At 35.8% G+C, this 22042-nt stretch overlaps 1 protein-coding gene across 1 annotated transcript in view; it reads left to right on the plus strand.

The window, feature by feature from the left end:
* The first annotated feature begins 295 nt into the window (after positions 1–295).
* TUSC3 (tumor suppressor candidate 3) overlaps positions 296–22042 on the plus strand; it is a 287831-nt gene continuing 266084 nt past the window's right edge. Inside the window, exon 1 of the mRNA XM_025474441.2 lies at positions 296–355. Coding sequence (XP_025330226.1) covers positions 311–355 — 45 coding nt within the window. The 5' untranslated portion in view covers positions 296–310. The remainder of the gene's footprint in view (positions 356–22042) is intronic.

A 22042-nucleotide genomic window follows, 5' to 3' on the forward strand; every position in this document is an offset into this window, starting at 1 on the left:
ATTTTATTTATTTATTCATGAGAGACACAGAGAGAGGCAGAGACACAGGCAGAGGGAGAAGCAGGCTCCATGCAGGGAGTCTGACTCGGGACACGATCCGGAGTCTCCAGGATCACACCCTGGGCTGAAGGCCGCGCTAGACCGCTGAGCCACCGGGGCCGCCCGTCATTATATATTCCTGCCTTTTGGTCCTTAATATGCCAATATAATATAAGGAGAACTTTTGAAAGGCACATTATGACTCACAGGATCTCTCTTCCTTAGGCAGTGTTGTGGATAAAGACTACCGTATCACTCTGGATCCCAGAAGATGACCTACAGCCAATCAGCAACTTACCTTAAGTGGTTATCTATGGTGAGCAAGAAGTGTACTTTTGTTGATATAAGCCACTGATATTTGTGAGGATGATTTGTTTCTGCAGCACATAACTTATTCTGATTAATACGTATGTACATACATATCACTGACTTCTGTTGTCTTTTGTGGTTCTTTGTATTCTAAGAGTAAAAATGGAGTTCCTGATTTTGTTTACACTGGCTTTAAAAAAACAGTAAATTGAATTATTTTATTGATTAATGAAAGGTGTATATGAAATTTTATGAATTAGATGTTTCACTTGAAATCTTGTGCATTCACAAGGATTCTTGTGCATTCAGCTTCATTCTGTAAGATCTCATTTTTCAAGATGTTAAGAAAATAAGGTACAGATTCTACTGGTGATTTCATGATTAAAAATTAATATAATTAAGAAAGAAGTTGAATATCAGCGTGCCAAGCACTCTTTTCTTTTTTTTTTTTTTAAGATTTTATTTATTTATTCATGAGAGACACAGAGAGAAAGAGAGAGGGGCAGAGACACAAGCAGAGGGAGAAGTAGGCTCCATGCAGGGAGCCCGATGTGGGACTCCATCCTGAGACTCCAGGATCACGCCGTGGGCGGAAGGCAGGTGCTAAACCACTGAGCCACCCAGGGATCTCCCAAGCACTCTTTTTTTAATATGTTTGAACCACTACAGAACATTCAAGGCTATTTTTATAATTGCTCTTTTAACTATATGATATATACCCAATCTTTTAGTCTTTCTAATCTTTTAGTCTTTCTAATCTTTTAGTCTTTCTAATCTTTTTCATCATTAAGTATGATGTTAACTGTGGATTTTTTAATATTTTATTTATTTACTTATTCAGAGAGAGAGAGAGAGAGAGGCAGAGACACAGGCAGAGGGAGAAGCAGGCTCCATGCAGGGAGCCCGACGTCGGACTCGATCCTGGGTCTTCAGGATCACACCCCGGGCTGCAGGCGGCGCTAAACCGCTGCGCCCCCAGGGCTGCCCTGGATTTTTTATATATGGCCTTTATATTATGTTGAGATATGTTCCCTCTAAACCTACTTTGTTAAGACTTTCTATCATGAACAAATGGACTTTGTCTAATGCTTTATCTGCATCTATTGAAATGATCATATGGTTTCTATCTTTCTTTTGTTATTGTGTTGTATCACATTGATCGATTTGTGAATATTGAACTATCCTTGAATCTCTGGAATAAATCACACTTTATCATGGTGAATTATTTTTTTAATGTATTGTTGGATTCAATTTGCTAATATTTTGTTGAGGATTTTTGCATGTATGTTTATCAAATATATTGGCCTGTAGTTGTTTGGTTTTATTGTTTGGGTTTTGGGGATTTTTTTGACACTTTAAAATTTAAATTCAATTTTCCAACATATAGTATAACAACACCCAGGGCTCATTCCATCAAGTTCTCTCCTCATTGCCCATCACCCAGTTATCCCGTCTCCCCACCCACCTCACCTTCTGCAACCCTTTGTTTGTTTCCCAGAGTTAGCAGTCTCTCATGGTTGTCTCCTTCTCTAATTTTTCCCACTCAGTTCCCCTCCTTTCCCTATAATCCCTTTTACTATTTCTTATACTCCATATATGAGTGAAACCATATGATGATTGTCCTTTTCCAATTGACTTATTTGACTCAGCATAATACCCTCCAACTCCATCCACATTGAAGCAAATGGTGGGTATTCATATTGTTTTGTTTTATTTATTTATTTTTGTAGTGTCTGTATCTGGTTTTGGTATCAGGGTAATGCTGGTCTCATTAAAAAAATTGAAATCTCTTCTATTTTTGAAACAATTTTTTAAAAATATTTTATTTATTTCTTTATTTATTTATGGGGGTTAGGGAGAAAGAAAGGGAGAGAGAGAGAATCTCAGGCGGACTCCAGTCTGAGCGCAGAGCTTGACATGGGGCTTGATCCCAACACCCTGGGATCATGACCTGAGCCAAAATCAAGAGTTGGACACAACCAACTGAGACACCCAGGCACCCCTATTTTTGGAACATTTTAAGAAGAAAAGGTATTAACTCTTCTTAAATGTTTGGTAGAATTTACCTGTAAAGCCATCTGGTTCTAGACTTTTGTTTTGGGGAGTTTTTAATTACTGATTCAATTTAATTGCTAGTAATTGGTCTGTTCAAATTCTCTATTTCTCCCTGATTTGGTGTTGAAAGGTTATATGTTTTTAGGAATTTAAAAATTTTTTCTAGATTGTCCAATTTGTTGGCGTATAATTTTTCATACTATTGTCTTAAAATCCTTTGTATATCTGTGGTATTGGTTGTTACTTCTACTTTCATTTTTTTAAGATTTTATTTATTTATTCATGAGAAACACACAGAAAGAGGCAGAGACATAGGCAGAGGGAGAAGCAGGGTCCCCATGGGGAGCTTGATGTTTGACTCAATCCCAGGACCCTGGGATTCAGGCCCTGAGCCAAAGGCAGACGTTTGACTGCTTAGCCACCCAGGCGTCCCTAATTTTTTATTTTGTTTATTTGAGTCCTCTGTCCTTTTTTTTTTTTTTTTTTTTTTTAATGAGTCTGGGTAAAGGTCAATTGATTTTATTGACCTTTTCAAAGAACCAGCTCCTGGTTTCATTGATCTGTTCTATTGGTTTTAGTCTCTCTTTCATTTATTTCTGCTCTAGTCTTTATTATTTTTTTCTTCTACTGGCTTAGCTTTCTTTGTACTTTTTTTTTCTAGCTTCTTTAAATTTAAAGGTAGGTCTTTATTTTTCTTTCTTCTTGAGGTAGGCATGTATTGCTATAAAATCTCTTCATAGAATAGATTTTGCTGTGTCTCAAAGATTTTTGGACCATTTTCATTTCCTTTTGTCTCCATGTATTTTTTAAATTTCTTCTTTGATTTCTTCATTGACCCATTCATTATTTAACAGCATGTTATTTAACCTCTGTGCATTTGTGTACTTCCCAGATTTCTTGTAATTGGTTTCTTGTTTCATAATCTTGTGGTAAAAAAAAAAAAAAATTCATAAGATTTCAATCTTTTAAAATAGGTTGAGACTTGGAGGCACCTGGGAGGCTCAGTTGGATAAGTATCTACCTTTGGCTCAGATCATGATCTTAGGGTCCTGAGATCAAGCCCCACATTGGGCTCTCTGCTCAGTGGGGACCGGGCCTGCTTCTCCCTTTCCCTCTTCCTTCTGCTTCCCAATTGTGCTCTCTGTGTCAAATAAATACATGAAATCTTAAAAAAAAAAAAAAAAATCCCTGGGCGGCTCAGCGGTTTAGCGCCTACCTATGGCCCGGAGTGATCCTGGAGTTCCGGGATCAAGTCCCACATTGGGCTCCCTGTGTGGAGCCTGCTTCTCCCTCTGCCTGTGTCTCTGCCTCTCTCTCTCTCTCTCTCTCTCTCTCTGTGCATATGTTTCTCACGAATAAATAAAATCTTTTTAAAAAAAAATCTAAAAAAAAATTATTGAGACTTGTTTTGTGACCTAACATGTGATCTATTCTGGAGAATGTACTACGTACACTTGAAAAGAACCTCTATTCTAAAAAAAAAAAAAAAAAAAAACCTGTATTCTATTGTTTTAGAATAGAGTGTGCTGAATATATCTGTTAGATACACCTGGTACAATGTACCATTAAAAGCCACTGTTTCCTTGTTGATTTCCTATCTGGATTTTCTATCTATTGATGTGAGTGAAGTGTTAAAGTCTAGTATTGTATTACTATTGATTTCTTCTTTTATGTCTGTTAATAGTTGCTTTGTGTATTTGGGTGCTTCCACATTAGGTGCATAACTATTTACAATTGTTATATCTTCTTGGATTGTTCCCTTTATCATTATATAGCGCCCTCCTTTGTCTCTTGTTACATTCTTTACTTTAACGTCTATTTTGTCCAATATAAGTATTGCTACCTCAGTTTTCTTTTTGCTTTCACTTACATGCTTAATGTCTTTCTATACCTTCACTTTCAATCTGCATGTATTTTTGACATGAAGTGAGTCTCTTATAGGCAACATATAGATGAGTCTTGCTTTTTTATACATTCAGTCACCCTATATCTTTTAATTGGAGCATTTAGTCTACTTACATTCAAAATAATTATTGATAGGTATATATTTATTGCCATTTTGTTACTTGTTTTATGGTTGTTTTTGTAGTTCTCTCTTTTTTTCTTCTCTAGCTCTCTTCTCTTGTGATTTGATGGCTTTCTTTACTGATATGCTTGTATTCCTTTCTCTTTATTTTTTGCATAGCTAGTACTGGTTTTTGATTTGTGGTTACCATTAGGTGTATATATAACATCCAACGCATATTGTAGTCATTTATTAAGTTGACAGTCACTTAAGTTTGAACCCATTCTAAAGTCACCAAAATATATACTCCTCCTCCTCCACATTTTATTATTTTTTTTTATTTTTTTTTCCTCCTCCACATTTTAGATTTATGGTGTCATACTTTACATCTTTTTATTTTCCAAATCCCTTGACTGATTTTTATAGATATATTTATTTTACTGCTTTTGTGTTAAACTTCCACACCAGTCTTATGTGATTAATCTACTTTTATTATGTTTATATTTACCTGTGAAATTCTTTGCTTTCACAATTTTCTTATTCCTTCTTATAACCTTTCTTTTCCACTCAAAGAATCCCCTTTAACATTTCTTTCAAGGCTGGTTTACTGGCAATGAATTCCTTTAAATTTCATCTGTCTGGGAAACTCTTATCTTTCCTTCTTTTCTGAATGACAGCCTTGCTGGATAAAGTGTTCTTGGCGAGAGTATTTTTTCCTTTCATCACTTAGAATATATCATGCCACTTTCTTCTGGCCTACAAAGTTTCTGCCGAAAAATCAACTGATAGCCTTATGGGGTTTCTTTTGCATGTAACTGTTTTCTCTTGCTGCATTTAAAATTCTGTTTTTCATTAGTTTTTGCCAATTTAATTATGTGTCTTGGTGTGGATCTCCTTGGGTTGATTTTGTTGGGAGCTCTCTGTGCCTCTTGAAGGATGTCTTTTTCCTTCCCCAGATAAGAAAGTTTTCAGCAATCGTTTTTTCAAATAAATTTTCTGCCCCCTTTCTCTCTCTTCTTTCTCTGGGATCTCTATAATGGAATGCTATGCTTGATGATGTTTCTGAGTTCCCTTTACCTATTTTCATTTATTTTTTTAAAATCATTTTTTATCATGTTTATCATTCTTTTATCTTTTTTACCAATAGATATTTAAAGATACCTGTTGCAGATTAGGTTTTCTGAGAAGCAGACTCTGAGATTGAGTTTACACACAAGACGTTTATTAAGGGTTGTCTGTGGAAAGGAGAAGAATCAAGAATAAACAGAAAGAGAAATTTAGCTCTGATGCAGCCAAATAACAGCTTTAGCTATCCCCAAGGGGGAATCTTGAGCTAGAAGGTCCCTTCAGACCAGTCACAAGTCATTCTGAGATCAGCCATTGCCTGTAATCTAATCAGGAAGGGTTGTGATCTTGGGCAAAGAGGCTTTCAGGAGTGAAGAGGACTAAATAGCAAAGACTTTCCCAACAGCAGCTAGAATAACAAGTATTTCACTGAAGAGGACCTGGGCAACACATCACAGTGTCCATTATAGCCCTTTTCTTAAGCCACTTGTAGAACAATTCCTACATAATATTTGAATCCAGTGGAACACTTTTCTTAAGGAAACTTATAAGAGAGACATCAATGGAAAAAACTACAGCCTCTAGCATTCTAGTAGGTCTCAAAACCAAAACTAATATTGATCCTTTTCCTCCTCCATACCTGCCCCCATGGCCATTTCATTCATGTGCCATTGTACCAGTATGAGAATGACTAATGGCAAAAGCTGTCTCACATCAGTTGGCCAAATCTTTTTGTCAAGTTGTTGTCTCTTCCCTGGTGGATGCTCACTCACTGCAGGGAATTATCTATCATGTGATAGAAATATTCACACTTTGTGCCCATTCCTTTATTTCCAAACTGATACATTTAGCCCAAACCTACTTTTCCAATCTTCTACTCTTTCTCATTCTTGGACTCTGACAGAGGAGACCAGGCTGTATAACATGTACCTGAATAACCAAGCAATTCACTACTATCCATGAGTGCTAATATTTTCTATATATGTGCCACTTCTCTTTTCACACAAAGTTAACAAACACATTAATCTTGGTACTGTCTCCCAGTGTCCACTCATAAGTTGGACTGTGTTGCAGATGCCTGACATTTTCAACTTGTATCCATTGAACTAACCCAATTGTGAACCAGACAGAGGCTTAGTTCAAAGATTCTCCACATGTCTATAGGTATAAGCTAATGGAGAAGTACTACTTCAACAGTGGCAAGTGACATGAGTGTCTTGGGTACTTGCTCCTATGCCATCTAGTACTGCTTTTGCTTGAACCTGAGTATGCCACCTCCACATACCAGTAGATTGTTGTTGGGCCTGCCCAACCTTATGACTTGGTAGTTCTGACAGAAACCAACTTACAATAAGTAGTTATGGCTATCAGGTCACTCAGTATTTGCATTCATTTCCTATGGCTGCTGTCACAAATTCTCACAAATGTTAAGCTTAAAGAACATATGTGTATTCTCTCATACTTTTGGAGGCTAGCAGTCCAAAATCAGTAACTTTGGGCCAAAATCAAGGTGTCAGCAAGACCACTCTGTTTAGAGGCTGTACAGAAGAATCTATTCTTTACCTTTCAGCTCCTGGCAGTGGCCATCATTCCTTGCTTTGTGGCTGCATCACCCTAATCTTTGCCTTCACAATTGCATTATCTCCTGTCCCCCTCCTATGAGTATATATGTCATTGTATTTAGATCCCACCCAGATAATCCAGAATAATCTTTCTACTTTAAAATTCTTAATTTAATTGCATCTGTTAAAGACTTTGCCTGTAAAAACATTCACTGGTTCCAGGAATTTGAATGTAGGTATCTTTAAGGGAGCAATTTTTCAGCCTACTGTAGTACTTCATTCACAGTCAGGCTTTATCTTTACCAGCATCCAGTAGCAGGCCTGGAAGTGGTTTTGCAAAGATATATAATTGTCAGCTAAAGATACCATGACTTTGCTCTAGAAACCTAGTAGTCTAAATTGTGACTTTCTCATTTGAACAGCACCTTTTCCTACTGCTACAATGACTAGTGCCATAGGGTTTGCAGGGTCATGACCCAACAGGCAGGGAAGCTTGCAGCACAGACTAGACCTGCTGCAGGGCCATTTTCCTGCTCTGAGAGGCGTTCAAATATGTCAGTGTTTAGAATCATCCAGATTATGCATCAGATCATTATTCCTAGGTATGGAATATGCTGCCTCAAAATCCAAAGAATTCAACAGGAAGCACAAAGGTGCTGTGCTTCCTTTGCCATACTGGAAATGAAAGATGAAATTATTTGTTTTGTGATTTGCCTTTGATGAGATATTGAAGCATGCCCCTAATCCCTGGACCCCTAAAAATTTTACCAATGAAGTAGGCTTCTAAATCTTTATAGAGCTTATCTCTCACATTCTTACCAAGGTTTCCAACACTCTAGCCAGCTTTGGCACATCCTATCCGATCAGCATTAAGTCATGGATCAATGTGATGTCATGCAGAATGTCCAGACAGAACAGATCTCTTGGGGCTATATTATAGTAAAGGATAAGAGAAATAATGTAGTCATGCAGCAAAATGGTAAATATATACTGTTGGCCTTTCTATATAAATCCAAACTATTTCTGATCCTCTTTTTTTTTTCTAGGAATGAAAAATAACTCATTTGTCAAATCAGTGGCTGCATATCATGTAGCTGAGGTCATATTAATCTCTTCTAGCAAAAAATAGAGCATACAATACATGGCATAGATGTAATTGAGGATTTCTTTTAATTGATTTGGTGGTAGTCATTTTCTAGGATCCTTCTGATTGTTGCTTGGGCACCAAACTGATAAGTTAAATGGAGATATGATAGAAATCACCAGTCTTAAACCCTTTAGATCTCTTAGAGTGGCACTAATTGTTATAATCCTTCTGGGGCAAAATATTTGTTTTGATTTCTTTCTTGACTGGACTGGGGAAGAAAGGAGGGCAGTTTCAAAGACTTTCATTTGGCCTTCCCAACTGTGATAGATTTTATTTCCCAAAAGAACCCAATGATGGTGTTTTGCCAAATACAAATTATTTATATTCTGAATATACAATCAAAAACCATAGAAACGACCTTTAGGTAGGTTCACAGAACCAGTGGACCCACTATGCTTGGATGTTTACCATAATTTCACTTTTAACCTGTCTTATATATGCCTCAGCTCTAGCAGGAGCCTGTAATGATGTTTTCAGTCTCAAGGTATTAGCAACAACTCAGATTTTGTGCCTTATAGATCTTGAAATGTTTGTGCATTTCTTTTTCCCTACTGTGTAATTTCACCCAAGAAAATGGTTATAAATCCCATTGTGGAAGGATGGAAATCTTTACCTAGCACGCCTGCCATAATTTTTCAGGGTCATTATTCCAGGGGGAGTGGCCTCTTCTTTAAGAGTGGGCTCCAGATCCAAAAAGTAGCTCAGGTTATAGAAATTGGGAAGGAAATTATAGCCTTATATTGGAGAAATTGTCCTGAGACTTATAATCACCCACCTTTAGTTTCTCATAAAAATGAGTATATCCTTATTTTCTACTCACTTATTTTATCTCTAGAGTCATCGTGTTCTATTAAATTTGCAAAGCCCTGCTTCTCCTTCTACTTTACCATTAGATATGAACATTTCATCTACTTAACTTCTAATAGTTAACTCTACCAAATTGCCTCTATTTTTCCAGTCTTATCATCCCTATTGCTATCAGTGATCCTAATTCTCTAATATCTTCTCATTGTCAACCTTGTCCTACAGAGGGAAATGAGCACTACTAATTTTAGCAATGCTGGTCACCCTTTCAATGGCACATTTCTTATAGCTTTAATAAATGTTCTACCTTCTGGGTCTTTGCATGGCACTTAATCACCTGTAATATCTCTTTGCCTTACATAGCATGCCCACTTCCTTGAGCCTTTAAACAGTTTTTGCTCTCTGCCAAAGTGATATCTGGCACTTCAACTTAAGTTAGCATAGGTCATTGATTATTCAATGCTTCTTGGAGACATCCTAAAAGTAAATTTATACCATCTCCTAGTGTTATTACCAAGGTGTTAAATCTAGTATTCTGGGAGAGGGGTTTTAAATTAATAAACTTTCCCTTATCCAATCTTATGCACTGGCTGTTTTGGTCAAAAGCCCTCAAAATTAAAGACAACACATATTTTCTTGGCTTTTGTTGGCACACTGCTGACAAGATCTTCAGAGTCCATCCAAAAGGATAGAGTCATTTTCCTCCTTTATCAGATTCAGCACATTCCTAACTCAGCTATTCTGTGATGTAGCCTAGATATAGACCCAGTAATTTAGTAGGGAATTAAAACAGATCCTGAGGAAAGAACAAGTCTTGCATGGAAAAAGCTTCTATATTATCTCCAAGCAAAACAGAGTTGGTCATTTCAATAGGGAAGGGTGAGTCATGTTAGCATCCCACAATCCTTCAAATTACCATTTCTTCCATATTTATTAGACTCATGATACATCACAAAAGCTAATTCAGTCCTTTCATTGGCATGCCATCCAAATCACTACTGATAAAAGTTCTAACAATTAGATAGGGGGGCTAGATAGCTAGGAGCTATTTCTGTTCTATAGGGTCCTCATTGCCAGCAGACAGTAAGTGATGCAGTTCCACATTCCCATCTTAGCACCTGCTTTCTTAAAACATTCCTGTTATTAAGTATCACAGGTCAGTTTGGGCTCTCTATGAAGCAAATTCCTAAATGGAGTTTAGTAGGCAGGATGTTCATTAAAAAGTGCCTTTGAGATCAACACCTGTGGAACAGAAATTGATCCATTCAATTTCTGTTGAAAGAATTTCTATTGTTTTAGATCATGACCATAGGACTAATTTAAATGTTATCAAATGTATAAGATTTTACCAGAGAAAAAGAAAAATACTGGAAAATTTGACAAGTCCCTTTCAATGTTTACATATTACATTAAACCTTAAAAATTTACTTTGTTTTGAATGAATTTTCAAAACCTTGACTGATGTGCATAAATAATTTTCATAGCAGAATTAAAAGAAGCTACTAGTAGAGTAGCATCTGGATGGCTCAGTTGGTTAAGTGTCCATCTCTTCATCTCAGCTCAGGTCTTGATGCCAGGGTTGTGAGGTCAAGCTCCGCGTTGGGCCCTCACCCAGTGGAGGAGGGCAGTTTCCACTCAGTGTGGAGCTCACTTTAAAAAAAGAAAAAGAAATAAAAAGAAGCAACTGGTAGAAATATCAGAGGAATAAAAAGTGAATTTACCTATCCTTTTAACATATAGTTATTGAACAGCTACTATGCACCAAATCTTGTTTTAGACACTAGGATTATGTTGGTGAACAAAACAGAAAAAGATCTCTGTCCCCAAGAAGATGAGGGAGGCAGAAAATAAATAAACATACTACATAAGTAGCAGACTGAGTCTGGTGCAGGGCTCGATCCCAGGACCCTGAGATCATGACCTGAGTGGAAAGCAGATGGTTAACCCACTGAGCCATCCACATGTCCCATGATGATAGTCTCAAATGAATGAGGTATATTCATTGTAAGCATCTATGAGTTTAAGTTTAAGCAGAGACTTGATGGACAGATGAACTATGGTATACATTTGTCCTCAAGCCCCAATTCTCACAGGATGATATAGAGGGCCCAGATGAGTCCATGGACAGTGGGTTGCATTAGAGCAAAAAATCCCTAAGCTTAGGGTATCCTGATCTTTTATAATGAGCAGTACTCCTGCTTGACTTTTATCCCATGGGGAGACACTATTTCTATCTTTCCAGGTTGGTTGCTACACACACATCCTTAAAACATATTCTAGAACAAAGGGAGTCAGTGTCTCTTCTCACAAAACTTACAGAAATGCTATAGGCCCATAAGGAATGGTCTTTTTGTGAATGAGACCTTATTTAACAAGAGCAATTCATGGGAGCAATGAGATTTAAAGCCTAATTGGAAAAGATAATGGAAGGAGAAGACTTAGAGACAATAATTACATATAGAAAATTCTTTTAGAAAAGCTTCATGTAAAGGAAGGCAGATAAGTAGGATAACAGAAGAGAAATGCATTCAAAGAGAATGCATTTTAAGGTCATTTTAATGTCTTTTTGGTTTTTAAGATGTAAGAGACAAAAGTATTTGTGTGCTGATGAGAATGACCTATTAGAGAAGGAAAAATTGGTAATTTGGGAAAGGGGATGCAAAATTACTGAAATAGTGCCTTTGGGTAAAGAAATTAGATGAGATTTATTTTAAAATGTAGGTCTCAACCTTAAGATTATAGCTTAAGGGGGAAGAGATCATAAGAACACAGATAGAATAAATGAATAGATGTGGTGGTGAGTTTGTGGAAGCTTCCTTTTGATTGCTTCAATTTTCTCAGTGCAGTAGGAACCAAAAGCAAAAGCCAAAATTGAAAATCAGATGTGTTGGAGATTTGAGCAGAGATGAGTAAGTATAAAATAGTATTATACAAGAGTGGGAGAATACATGGACCAGAAAACTATACTATGATTGTCAAGGAATTCACCTAAGTCCCCTAACCATGAATTTGAAGTTAAATCACTCAGCATGGTTTTCTTTTCCCAGTCTTGAATTAGTGGATTAAGTGGATGGTGTTTTAGATTTTTCCATCTTCCTGCTCCTTCCCATCAACTACACTGTCAAGATAGCAAGACAATGACAAATATATAGGTTCTGGTTTATCTTTATGCATTCTAATTTTACTTGTTTTTCTTACCTTCAAGCTTTTTTCTCCTAATTGTTGGTCCTGCAGACCTACAGTGACTCTTAGCCACCCCCAGAGGCAAACACTAGAGCCTTCCATAGACTCATTCACTAGTTCTTGCAAAAGTGTAAAATCTGATCTGTATAATAAATGTCCTTGTTTTATATTGCTCACAGTATTTCTGTTTACTTAATTGAACCTCAGCCGAGCTTAGTAGCTTTTTATATTCTCCCACAGATCTTCTGAAACTGTGTCTGGAGGTCAGCTAGGTGTTATCTTTGTTTGTCATTATTGGTTGTAATTACTCTCCCTATTCTTCCCTAAATTCTGTCCCTCATCTCATTATAAAATCTCATGTTATATTATATCACCCACTACCTTTTTTATTGCTTTCATCTCGATGCTTTCATTCCTGGTTCACTGTCACTCCCTCCAATGCCAAGCCAGCCTCTTTTTCTTCCTTCCTTCCTCCTCTCTCTCTCTTTCATATTCTTTAAACATTTTTGGTTTTTGATATATTTTCCTCACTGAAGTATACTCTATACAATAAAATGTAAAGATTAAGGTGTGCATTTAAATTAGTTTTGTCAGATTATACATCCATGTTACCATCACCAAATCAGATATAGAGCTTTTATATCATTCCAGGAAATTCACCTGTGTCCATTCTCAGTCAGCATCCACTACCCACCCTACCACACAGACAGGACAATAGCTTTTCAGGTTTCTCTCATATTAGATTAGCTTTGCCTGTTCTTTGTAGTTCATATAAATGGAATCATATGTATTCTTTTGCATTTTGCATTTGCATTCTATCACTTACCATAATTTACAATCCAATATTAACTCTTGGTAAGTTCAATATCCATATAGATAATAGTTCTAATACCCTGTATTTTGAATGCCTTTCCTTCAATGATTTTTTTTCTGACCCATCTTATCCCTTCACTTCCACTATTAACCCTAGCCTGGTGGTTACCAATAATAGAATCTTTACCTTAAAATCTTAATTCCATGTATCCCATTCTCCAGTCACCACCACACAACTCTCCAGCCAACACATTATTATATCCTCACTGCAATAATCCTTCAATTTTATTAGAGAAAATAATTCATTAATACTATCACCATTTATTTTTCCTCATCTCCAAAATGTCCTCTTCCATCTCCTTGCCCATTTTAAATTATCCTGGCCATCATTATAACCACCCTCTTGCCTATCCTCTCCCTTGACACCTTCTCATTGCCTCCAAGATTGACAAGACAGGTGACCTGCAGAAGATGAAGATTTTCTCCATCACCTTCTCATTGCCTCCAAGATTGACAAGACAGGTGACCTGCAGAAGATGAAGATTTTCTCCATGGAGCTACACACATACCTGGCACAGAACTTGGAGAAACTAAAGGTGATTAGGAAGAATTTCATGCTGCCCCATGAAAATAAGATGAGCCAGGAGAGCAGTGAAACTATGGTACTGGCACACTTCACTGACCTTCAGAGCATAATGGCTACCGCTTCGCTTTTGTATTTCAAATCCCATGCAAATTATTCTTGTAGCCAACCTTCCCCAAAAGCCTTACAAGGAAGAGAATTCTGAGATTCATAGTTCCACTTTAGCTCAGTTGGCCCAGTACAAAGCAACCACGGGATCTCTTGAGAGAACTGTAGGGAAAACAAGGTTCTTAAGAGAAAGCCAAGTTTCTTTTAGAGCAAGAGGATAAAAGGAACATTTAGAGAAACTATGACAAGGCATAAATTTAGGTAGGAATAGCAAAAGTGTTTCTGTAGATAGAGAGGCTTTGGTGATTAGGACAAAATAAAGAATGCAACCAGTTAATTGGAAATTAGAATGCAAGTATGGAGGATGAGGTGGGATATTGATGATTTTGAAACCACATATATAAATATAATGGGGTTAGTGAGAATTAGTTCTGTTGGACTACAGACTGACCATGGTAGAGAGGCTCTGGTGGTTGAGGATAGAAATATTGAATGTCTGAGAGCTACCTTTCAGATACAAAGAGGCCTGGGCTGATGATTTTACTCCAACCTCAAAGGAACTAACTTGATAGAAGTGAACAGATCAAGGGAAGTCAGGCTTTCCCTTATCCCATGTTTAATTTTTACAAGAGCCACTATTTCATAACTTATTTGTTTTCAGCTTAATTTTTCACCAAGATTCCCATAGACTCTTTTTCCTCTACGGTATTTACATTTTGAAACTATTTTTTAAATCAAATACATTGGCATTTTTTAGTCAATCAAAGATTTAACTGCCAATCAAAAGTGTAGATCTTCATAAATCAGTCACTGTTGTCACAAAGAAGAGACAATCAACATTCTAACTGGTTTGAGAAAGTTCATAGAGGAAATATTTTTTTCATTTGCTTAGATTCTAAAAATATTGAAAATAGTGTAGGCTTCAGTTGAACCTGGTAGGCTAAAAAAAAGAAACTCCACTAAATCACATCATTAAATAAATATTTAAAGTTATTAATCTTCAAAGAAAAATGGGACATGAAATATCATTAGATAAATTATTTTAACAGAATTCTAGAACCTGAAAAGTTCCATGATTTATTCTCTATTTATGCACATTAAACCTTCAGCAGTAGCCAAAATGGAAGAATTCCAGTTCTCTTTCTTTCAACTGGTTCTCTAGCCTTGGCTTGGTTAACATTTTTTTCCAAAGCAACAACAACAAAAACATTAACTTTTAAAATTTTAAATCTTCAGTATAGCTAAAATGTAACACTTTTCAAATCTATTCTCTGTTATATTTCATATAACACTTTTCCTATCTATTCTCCCTACCTTCCTTGGTCCAACCAAATTTAAGACTGAGATACTTTATGAAAACTGGGAATATTCTACCTTCATCAGTTTTAGTATCTCTATACTCCTTTACCCTGAACTTCAGCCACAAAAACCATAAGGCTTTTCTCACATTTTGTTTTACCTTTTGAGGCTTTGCTTTACTCATTTTCTCTTTCTGGACTTACCTTCTTTCCATTCCTTAATTAAATCTATGAACACACTCTCCAGCCTTAAATAAAATACATACCACCTCCTCCATGAGTCCTTCTGTGAACTCAAAATCTAGACCAATTGTTCTATATTTAATGCACACGTGGTATTTTGCTTGTACTTCACTTTGGCAATTAACAAAACTTAATACATATTTATCATGCCTCGTAGACCTTACATTACTGGAAAAGAGAACAATGTCATATTATTCATCTGTGAATCACTAGTGCCTTGAAGATGGTAGCTGCTTTAGTAAATGAATATCAAATCTGGAATGGTGGTAGGTATGTTTTTTCATCTTTCAAGTTGGTCACAATATTTTGGGAGCAGAAAGTCAGGTTGATTTATGGTAGTGGTCCTAATCTGAGGGAAGACTTCCAAAGGCACCCAAAAATGCTGATGAGAGTCTGTAATTCATCTTATATCCTACTCCTGTCATCCCCCTCCAGCAAACGGTAATAGTAAGAATAACACTTATTGAATGCTTGATAAATACCTAACAGGATCCTGATTGCTTTACTTATTTGTTTCTAGTGCTCTTTTAAAAAGTTTTTATTTCTATCAAAGTCATACTGGTTTAAAGGTAAAAATCAAATTATAGTTGAAAATATATTTCCAAATACAGTCTCTTATTTTACCTATCTCTACCTTCCTCCTGTCCTGATTCCTAGAAGTAACCACTGATAACTTTTAATCTATTTCCTCTGATATCCACCTCCATATTTTCAGCTAATATGCTCATGACATTATTTATTTCCTGATTTTTCAATTTTAGTTACCATCTATTGATTTCCTGTATTTCTGAGGATTTAATCCCTTTATAGTGCCATTTCTTATATTTTGCCAACATCCATCCAGCAGAATGTTTTGACAATGTTCATATCTAAGCCAAATAGTAAACTATAATTGTGTCTTTTTCTGTACATGTTTTTGCTGGAACCTATAAATTCCTTACTTCTTTGCTTGCTTAGTTTAATATATACATTTTAATTTTTTCCCCAAATGCTCCACAGTTATATGCCTTGACACAGGTCTTTTAAATTTACTGTGCAAGGCTCTGAAAGTGTGTGTTAAATCTAAGGCCTCATATGCTTTCTTTCCCAAATGTGACTGGATGCATACAATTTACCAGTTTTTAGTGATTTTGTGAAAGACTTAAGAGAATTGTCAAGTGCAGGATCTTATCATCGTAAAATTTCCACAAGTAAAAGCATTTAGGGCAGAAAAAGGAATTAGAATGTATTTTTTGCCCAATTGACTCTCCAAGCACAGGCTGGCCTCTTATTTTCATTTTTATTTGGCACTTATGCAAACATGCTATTTCACATGGTTTCCATTTTCTAATTTGATATTTTAAAAAAAGAAAAAGAAACTTTGAAGAATCTAAGCTGTTTTCCTTTAACACTTTCTCATTTTTTCTGGGTCTCAGTTTCTCCATTAAAAATAATTAGTCTTTTTCTTCAGTTAAATTCTGTTGGGTAAATAAAATATATATACAAGTCTCTGAATATATTAATCTATCACAGTAAGCAGAGTAATGGTCCCCAGGGTTGTCTATGCCCTAAGCTCCAGAGCCTAGAGTGAATGTGTTATATTACATGGCAAAGGGACTCTGCAGATGTGACTAAAGTAAGGATCTTGAGATGGGAAGATCATTCTGAATGATCTGGATGGGCTCAATATAATCATAAGGATTTTTATCAGAGGGAGACAGGAGGGCTAGAATGAAAGGAGGGGATATGATGATGGAATCAGAAGTTAGAGAGGAGGAATATGCTCTGTTGCTGGCTCAGAAAATGGAGGAAAGGATCATGGACCAAAAAATGTAGGCAGCCTCTAGAAGCTAGAAAAGTAAACATTCTCCCCTAGAGCCTCTGGAGGGAACCAGCTTACTTTTAGACCTCCAGAACTATCAGAAAATACACTTGCATTATTTCAAGTCACCAAAATTGTGTTTTCCTGTTGCAGTAGCAATAGGAAATAATATATTAATTTATAGCACATCAGTTTTAGAATTGATATTAATCTGACTTTGACACATAATTATAATGTAGGACTTATTGAACAATTTTGTAATAATCTCTTTTTAGAGATATATACTGAACTTTCACTACATCCTGGGATATAGAACCCAGAGGTGTGAATATAAAAAGAATTGCTATGGAAAAGAATGCCCAGTTTATTTTTCCCTATCCACTGCTCACCTCGGACAAGAGTCCAGTCAGGCACACAGTGCCTCCAGCAAAGACAAGCCTTTAATGCTACAGAGTAATAGTTAATACATAGGTCTCAGAGCCAGACTGCCTAGGTTCAAATGCTGACACTACCACTTGCCAGCTTTCTAAATTTACAAGCCCCTGTTTCCTGAATTGTAGAATAAAGAATAGAATTCCTTCCTTGTAGAGATTTTGTGAGAATTAAATAAATTAATCGATATAAACTACTTAGCACAATGCCTGGCACAAAATAGGTATAAGCACTCAACAAGGGTAAGTTATAATTAGTATTAGTTATCACTATTAATATTAAAATCAGTTTATTAAATTACTCAAAAGAAAACATATTCCAATTACTGCTGTAGCATTACTACTCTTTAGGACTATGTCCCCAGGTTCCCAAAAGGAATTCTATTAATGGCAATATTCAAGCTCCATTTGGGAAATTTTTTTCTTCCTTTTTTGTAATTCATGTGTTTTCCATTTCAGAAGAGTTAGTGACTTTCTAAACAATACTATTTCAACATCCATTAAATATTAAACAAAATAATAGAAATCTTATTGGTAAGTAGCAAGAGTCTGGAAATATTGCCTCCCACATTATGAAAATATGACAAATTGCCATCCATTCAGTAAGCCTACAAAATATCTACTGGTTGGAATAAATCATCCCTCTAAGCAACCTGAGAACTGGCTTTACTTCATGACTATTTTCTTATATGGCTCAGATCCTTTGCCACAGCTAACATTTTGGTGATAAAATATTTTAGGAATACTTCTTCCAAAGAAAGCAACTGTATCAGTAAGTTAAACTGCACTGTCAATTCTTAGAAAGAAAAAAAAAAAAAAGAAAGAAAGAAAGAAAGAAAGAAAGAAAGAAGAAAGGAAGGAAGGAAGGAAGGAAGGAAGGAAGGAAGGAAGGAAGGAAGGAAAAAGAAAAAGACAAAAAAGGAGGGAGAAGGAAAAAAAGAAAAGAAGAAAGAACCAGAATGTTGTTTTGAAGGCTGGGATTTTAATCTGTTCTTATGGCACTGTGCCAAGTCTAGCTGTTTTCTGACATATTTTTAAGTTTGTACTTAATGTACCATGTCTATTTCTTATCAGTCAATTTGAGTGTTAATTGCTGGTGCATAATCTTAGCAACATTATTATTCCTGTTGATAAAATCTTCAGCAGAGAGCAACAGGACATTTCCCAGTTGTGAGTTCCATTACCACACTAGTTATATCTTCCCATTCTCTGGCTTCTGTAATTTACCACAGTATGTTCGAAACTTGTGTGTCCTAAGAATCATCAACTAAAAATAGAAATGCTCAGGGTTCTCCCTTGGAGAATCTGATTTAGCAGGTCTGGGAGGTGGGGGCCAGAAAAACGATAATTTTAACTGATGAACCCAGTGATTTGGCAAATTAAAAATATTATATTTGTGATGTTACAAGTCTGGTTTGTTTGTGTGTTTGTTTGTTTGTTTGTTTGTTTGTTTTAAGCCCCTTAGAGGCCAGAAGGATTGAGAGTAAAAACATGAGAGGATTTGATAATCTTCCCTGGTTGAGTGAAAACATTCCTTTCCAGAACCTGAATACAGATCTCTGTAAAATCCTAGGGAACATATTTTTTCCCAGTCTGGCCACAAAAGCAATAAGACACTGTGAAGAGGCTAACACCAATTTTTAAAAATCTATTTTACAAATTCTTGATCCTTGTCCACAGTAACCTGGGGTACTAGCACTTGCGGTGGCTTCTAGATGAGAAATTCTACATCAATAATTGTAAAAATGCTTTGAGTGGAAATTAATAACTTCCACCTCACACTGGAACACATTATATATTATCCAAACTGTAGAAGAACCCAGGATCCACATTTATTAAGTTGACAGAAAGAAAGTTAATGTAAACTATAATTTATCATTTCAAAACATGATTCTCTTAGTGTATGTATTAATTCCTTGGCTTCAGGATCCTTTATAATTGAGAAAAGGAGTGTTGGGTTTTTTTTAGATATTATATATATAATTATATGTAAAATACATATTATATATATATGTGTGTATATATATATATATATATAAAATTCTGATCCCTTTATATTTCATACATTACCAAACTTCTTTTCATATAGATCTGTACAGTTGAAAGCAGAATTTTGTGAAAATCAGACAGATGGTAATCTGGCAAAAAAAGGATGAGGAAACATCCATTTTCTTTGTATCTTTTTTAAAAAAGAGTTTATTTATTTATTTGACAGATTGAGAGAGAGAGAGCACAAGTAGGCAGAGCAGCAGAGGCAGAGGGAGAAGCAGGCCCCCAGCTGACCAGGGAGCCTGACATGGGGCTCTATCCCAGGACACTAGGATCATGACTTGAGCCTAAGGCTGTTGCTCAACTGACTGAGCCACCCAGGTGCCCCTCTTTTATCTTTTAGATTCCAACTACATTTTTACCCTTAAAGTCTGTGCCCTTTCTGTGTTTTATCAATTTTTTTAAAGCTTAAATAAAACTCTTTTAAAATTAAAGGAATCTCTAAGGATAGACAAAGCATAGGAAAAAAGATGTAAATCAGGACAATTTCTATAACCTCCCATATTCTAAATTATTTCTTGAGCACCAAGTACTGACAATTTGATATTTGCTGGAGATTCAAAGAATAAGTCTTTTAATTTCTTATAGTTAACAATCTACTAAGGGGAAAAAAGAGAGCAAAAGAGAAGGGAAGAATTATAGTTATGTGAGAAATATGCAAAGGGAATGAAAGGGAGAAATTGCCGAACTAATAGGTAGAGCCAGACAGGAAGGGGTAGAGGTGAACAAATGTTAATAGAGAACCAGAGTAATAAAAGATGAGTCAAAACTTGCTCTGGGCTTACTGTGGGTAATAAAAAATTATTTCTTAATGGGGCAGACTTGAGGATATTTTATTAACTAAAATGAAGGACCCTGTGAAGAGCAAGAGGGATGGATGATTGACAAGATCTCAGGGAGGGAGGGAAGGAGGACATAGGATCTAACAGCAGGAGATCAGATTAGCTAAAACTAAGCATGGCATTCATTTCCTTAGTGGACAAGATGGTGAAATGGAATTAAGTGAAATTATAGAAAAGGTATAGATCCAAAGATAAAACCTTGAGGTAGTTTAGGAATCTAAGGCTTCCTTTCAAAGTGAAATAAGGAAAAATAGATACTAATAAAGACAAAAAAAAAAACAGTTTATTGACCATCGTATACCACTCATTGTGTTAAGAGCTTTAAATGCATTCCCTTAATTAATTTCTCTCAAAAGAGTTAGTATTGTTACTGTCTCCATTTTACCAAATAGGAATTTTAAAATTTAAGAAATGATTATAGAAATCTTGGCTGGTGGAATTATAATTCAAGATAAGAGCATCCATTCAGAATGAGAGGGATACTTAGGGGAAGCTTTGAATGGTGTGGATAAACTGTCTTGGGACTGGAAGAAGCAGCTAATGAGGAAACAGAACAGCTAAGGAATACCAGGGACCCAGGTAAGGAGAAATTTCTTTACCTTGATAAAAACCAACCTTATTTTCCAATTAGAGAGAAAAGAATGAATATTGGAGAATAGTTGTGACAGAGGTTTTGGTTTTTGTGGGTTTTTATCAAAGTTCTTACTTGTCAATAATACCTTATGTCAGTTTCCTTTTTTTAAAATCTAATGATCTGTGAAATTTGAAATCATGATGTAATAGTGCAAGAACGTCAGATTAAGTATTATCAGAACAAACTATAGTCCTAACTTTGGCTTTATAATTTTTAATATCCATGGACCTCACCTCATCTTTAAAATGCAGATGATTTTGAAGCTCACATTTCATCCCCATAAATTAACTGACCTAGTAAATTAAAAATGAAATGAATGTAAATACATGAAGGGACTATTTTTCTGTGTACCAGTTAATCAAAATGTGCACATGCATACATTTTTTATTTTAATAAATTATTTCTCATTATGTAATGCTGAATAGGAGATTCTAGAAAGCCTTGACAGTTCAAACATGGCAAATAGTAATAAAATTAATCTTTGTATTATATGTGTGCTTAGATTAACAAGACAATTCATCTTCTATCTTCTTAAATATCTCATCTCTAACTTAACAGCAGTCAGATTTTAAATTAAACATTAAGACAAAAGGAAGCTCAATGTTTAAAAGTCACCAAAAATAGGAGGTATGAAATCCTATTTAGTAAAGTTTCAATGAAGATGAGCATCCTGGGGAAGTCCGGGTGGCTCAGCGGTTTAGCTAGCACCGCCTTCAGCCCAGGGCGCGATCCTGGAGGCCCAGGATGGAGTCCCACGTCAGGCTCCCAGCATGGAGCCTGCTTTTCCCTCTGCCTGTGTCTCTGCCTCTCTCTCTCGCTCTGTATCTCTCATGAGTAAATAAAACAAAATCTAAAAAAAAAAAAAAAAATAGTTAAAAAAAAAAAAGAAAAAGAAAAAGATGAGCATCTTCAAGAAACCTGTAGGGTAAGTTTCTCCTTAGCTAAAATTATTTACTAGAACGTTATAACTCAGATTCTGTCTTGCTTTACCCTGGGAAACAACTAAACTCATTTAGTTTATAAACAAAAATAAATGTAAAATAGAATACATGTGCTTTTTTCAAGTGCACA

The sequence above is a fragment of the Canis lupus genome, chromosome 16 (assembly GCF_003254725.2).
Source record: "Canis lupus dingo isolate Sandy chromosome 16, ASM325472v2, whole genome shotgun sequence".
NCBI classification, from domain to species: Eukaryota; Metazoa; Chordata; class Mammalia; order Carnivora; family Canidae; genus Canis; species Canis lupus.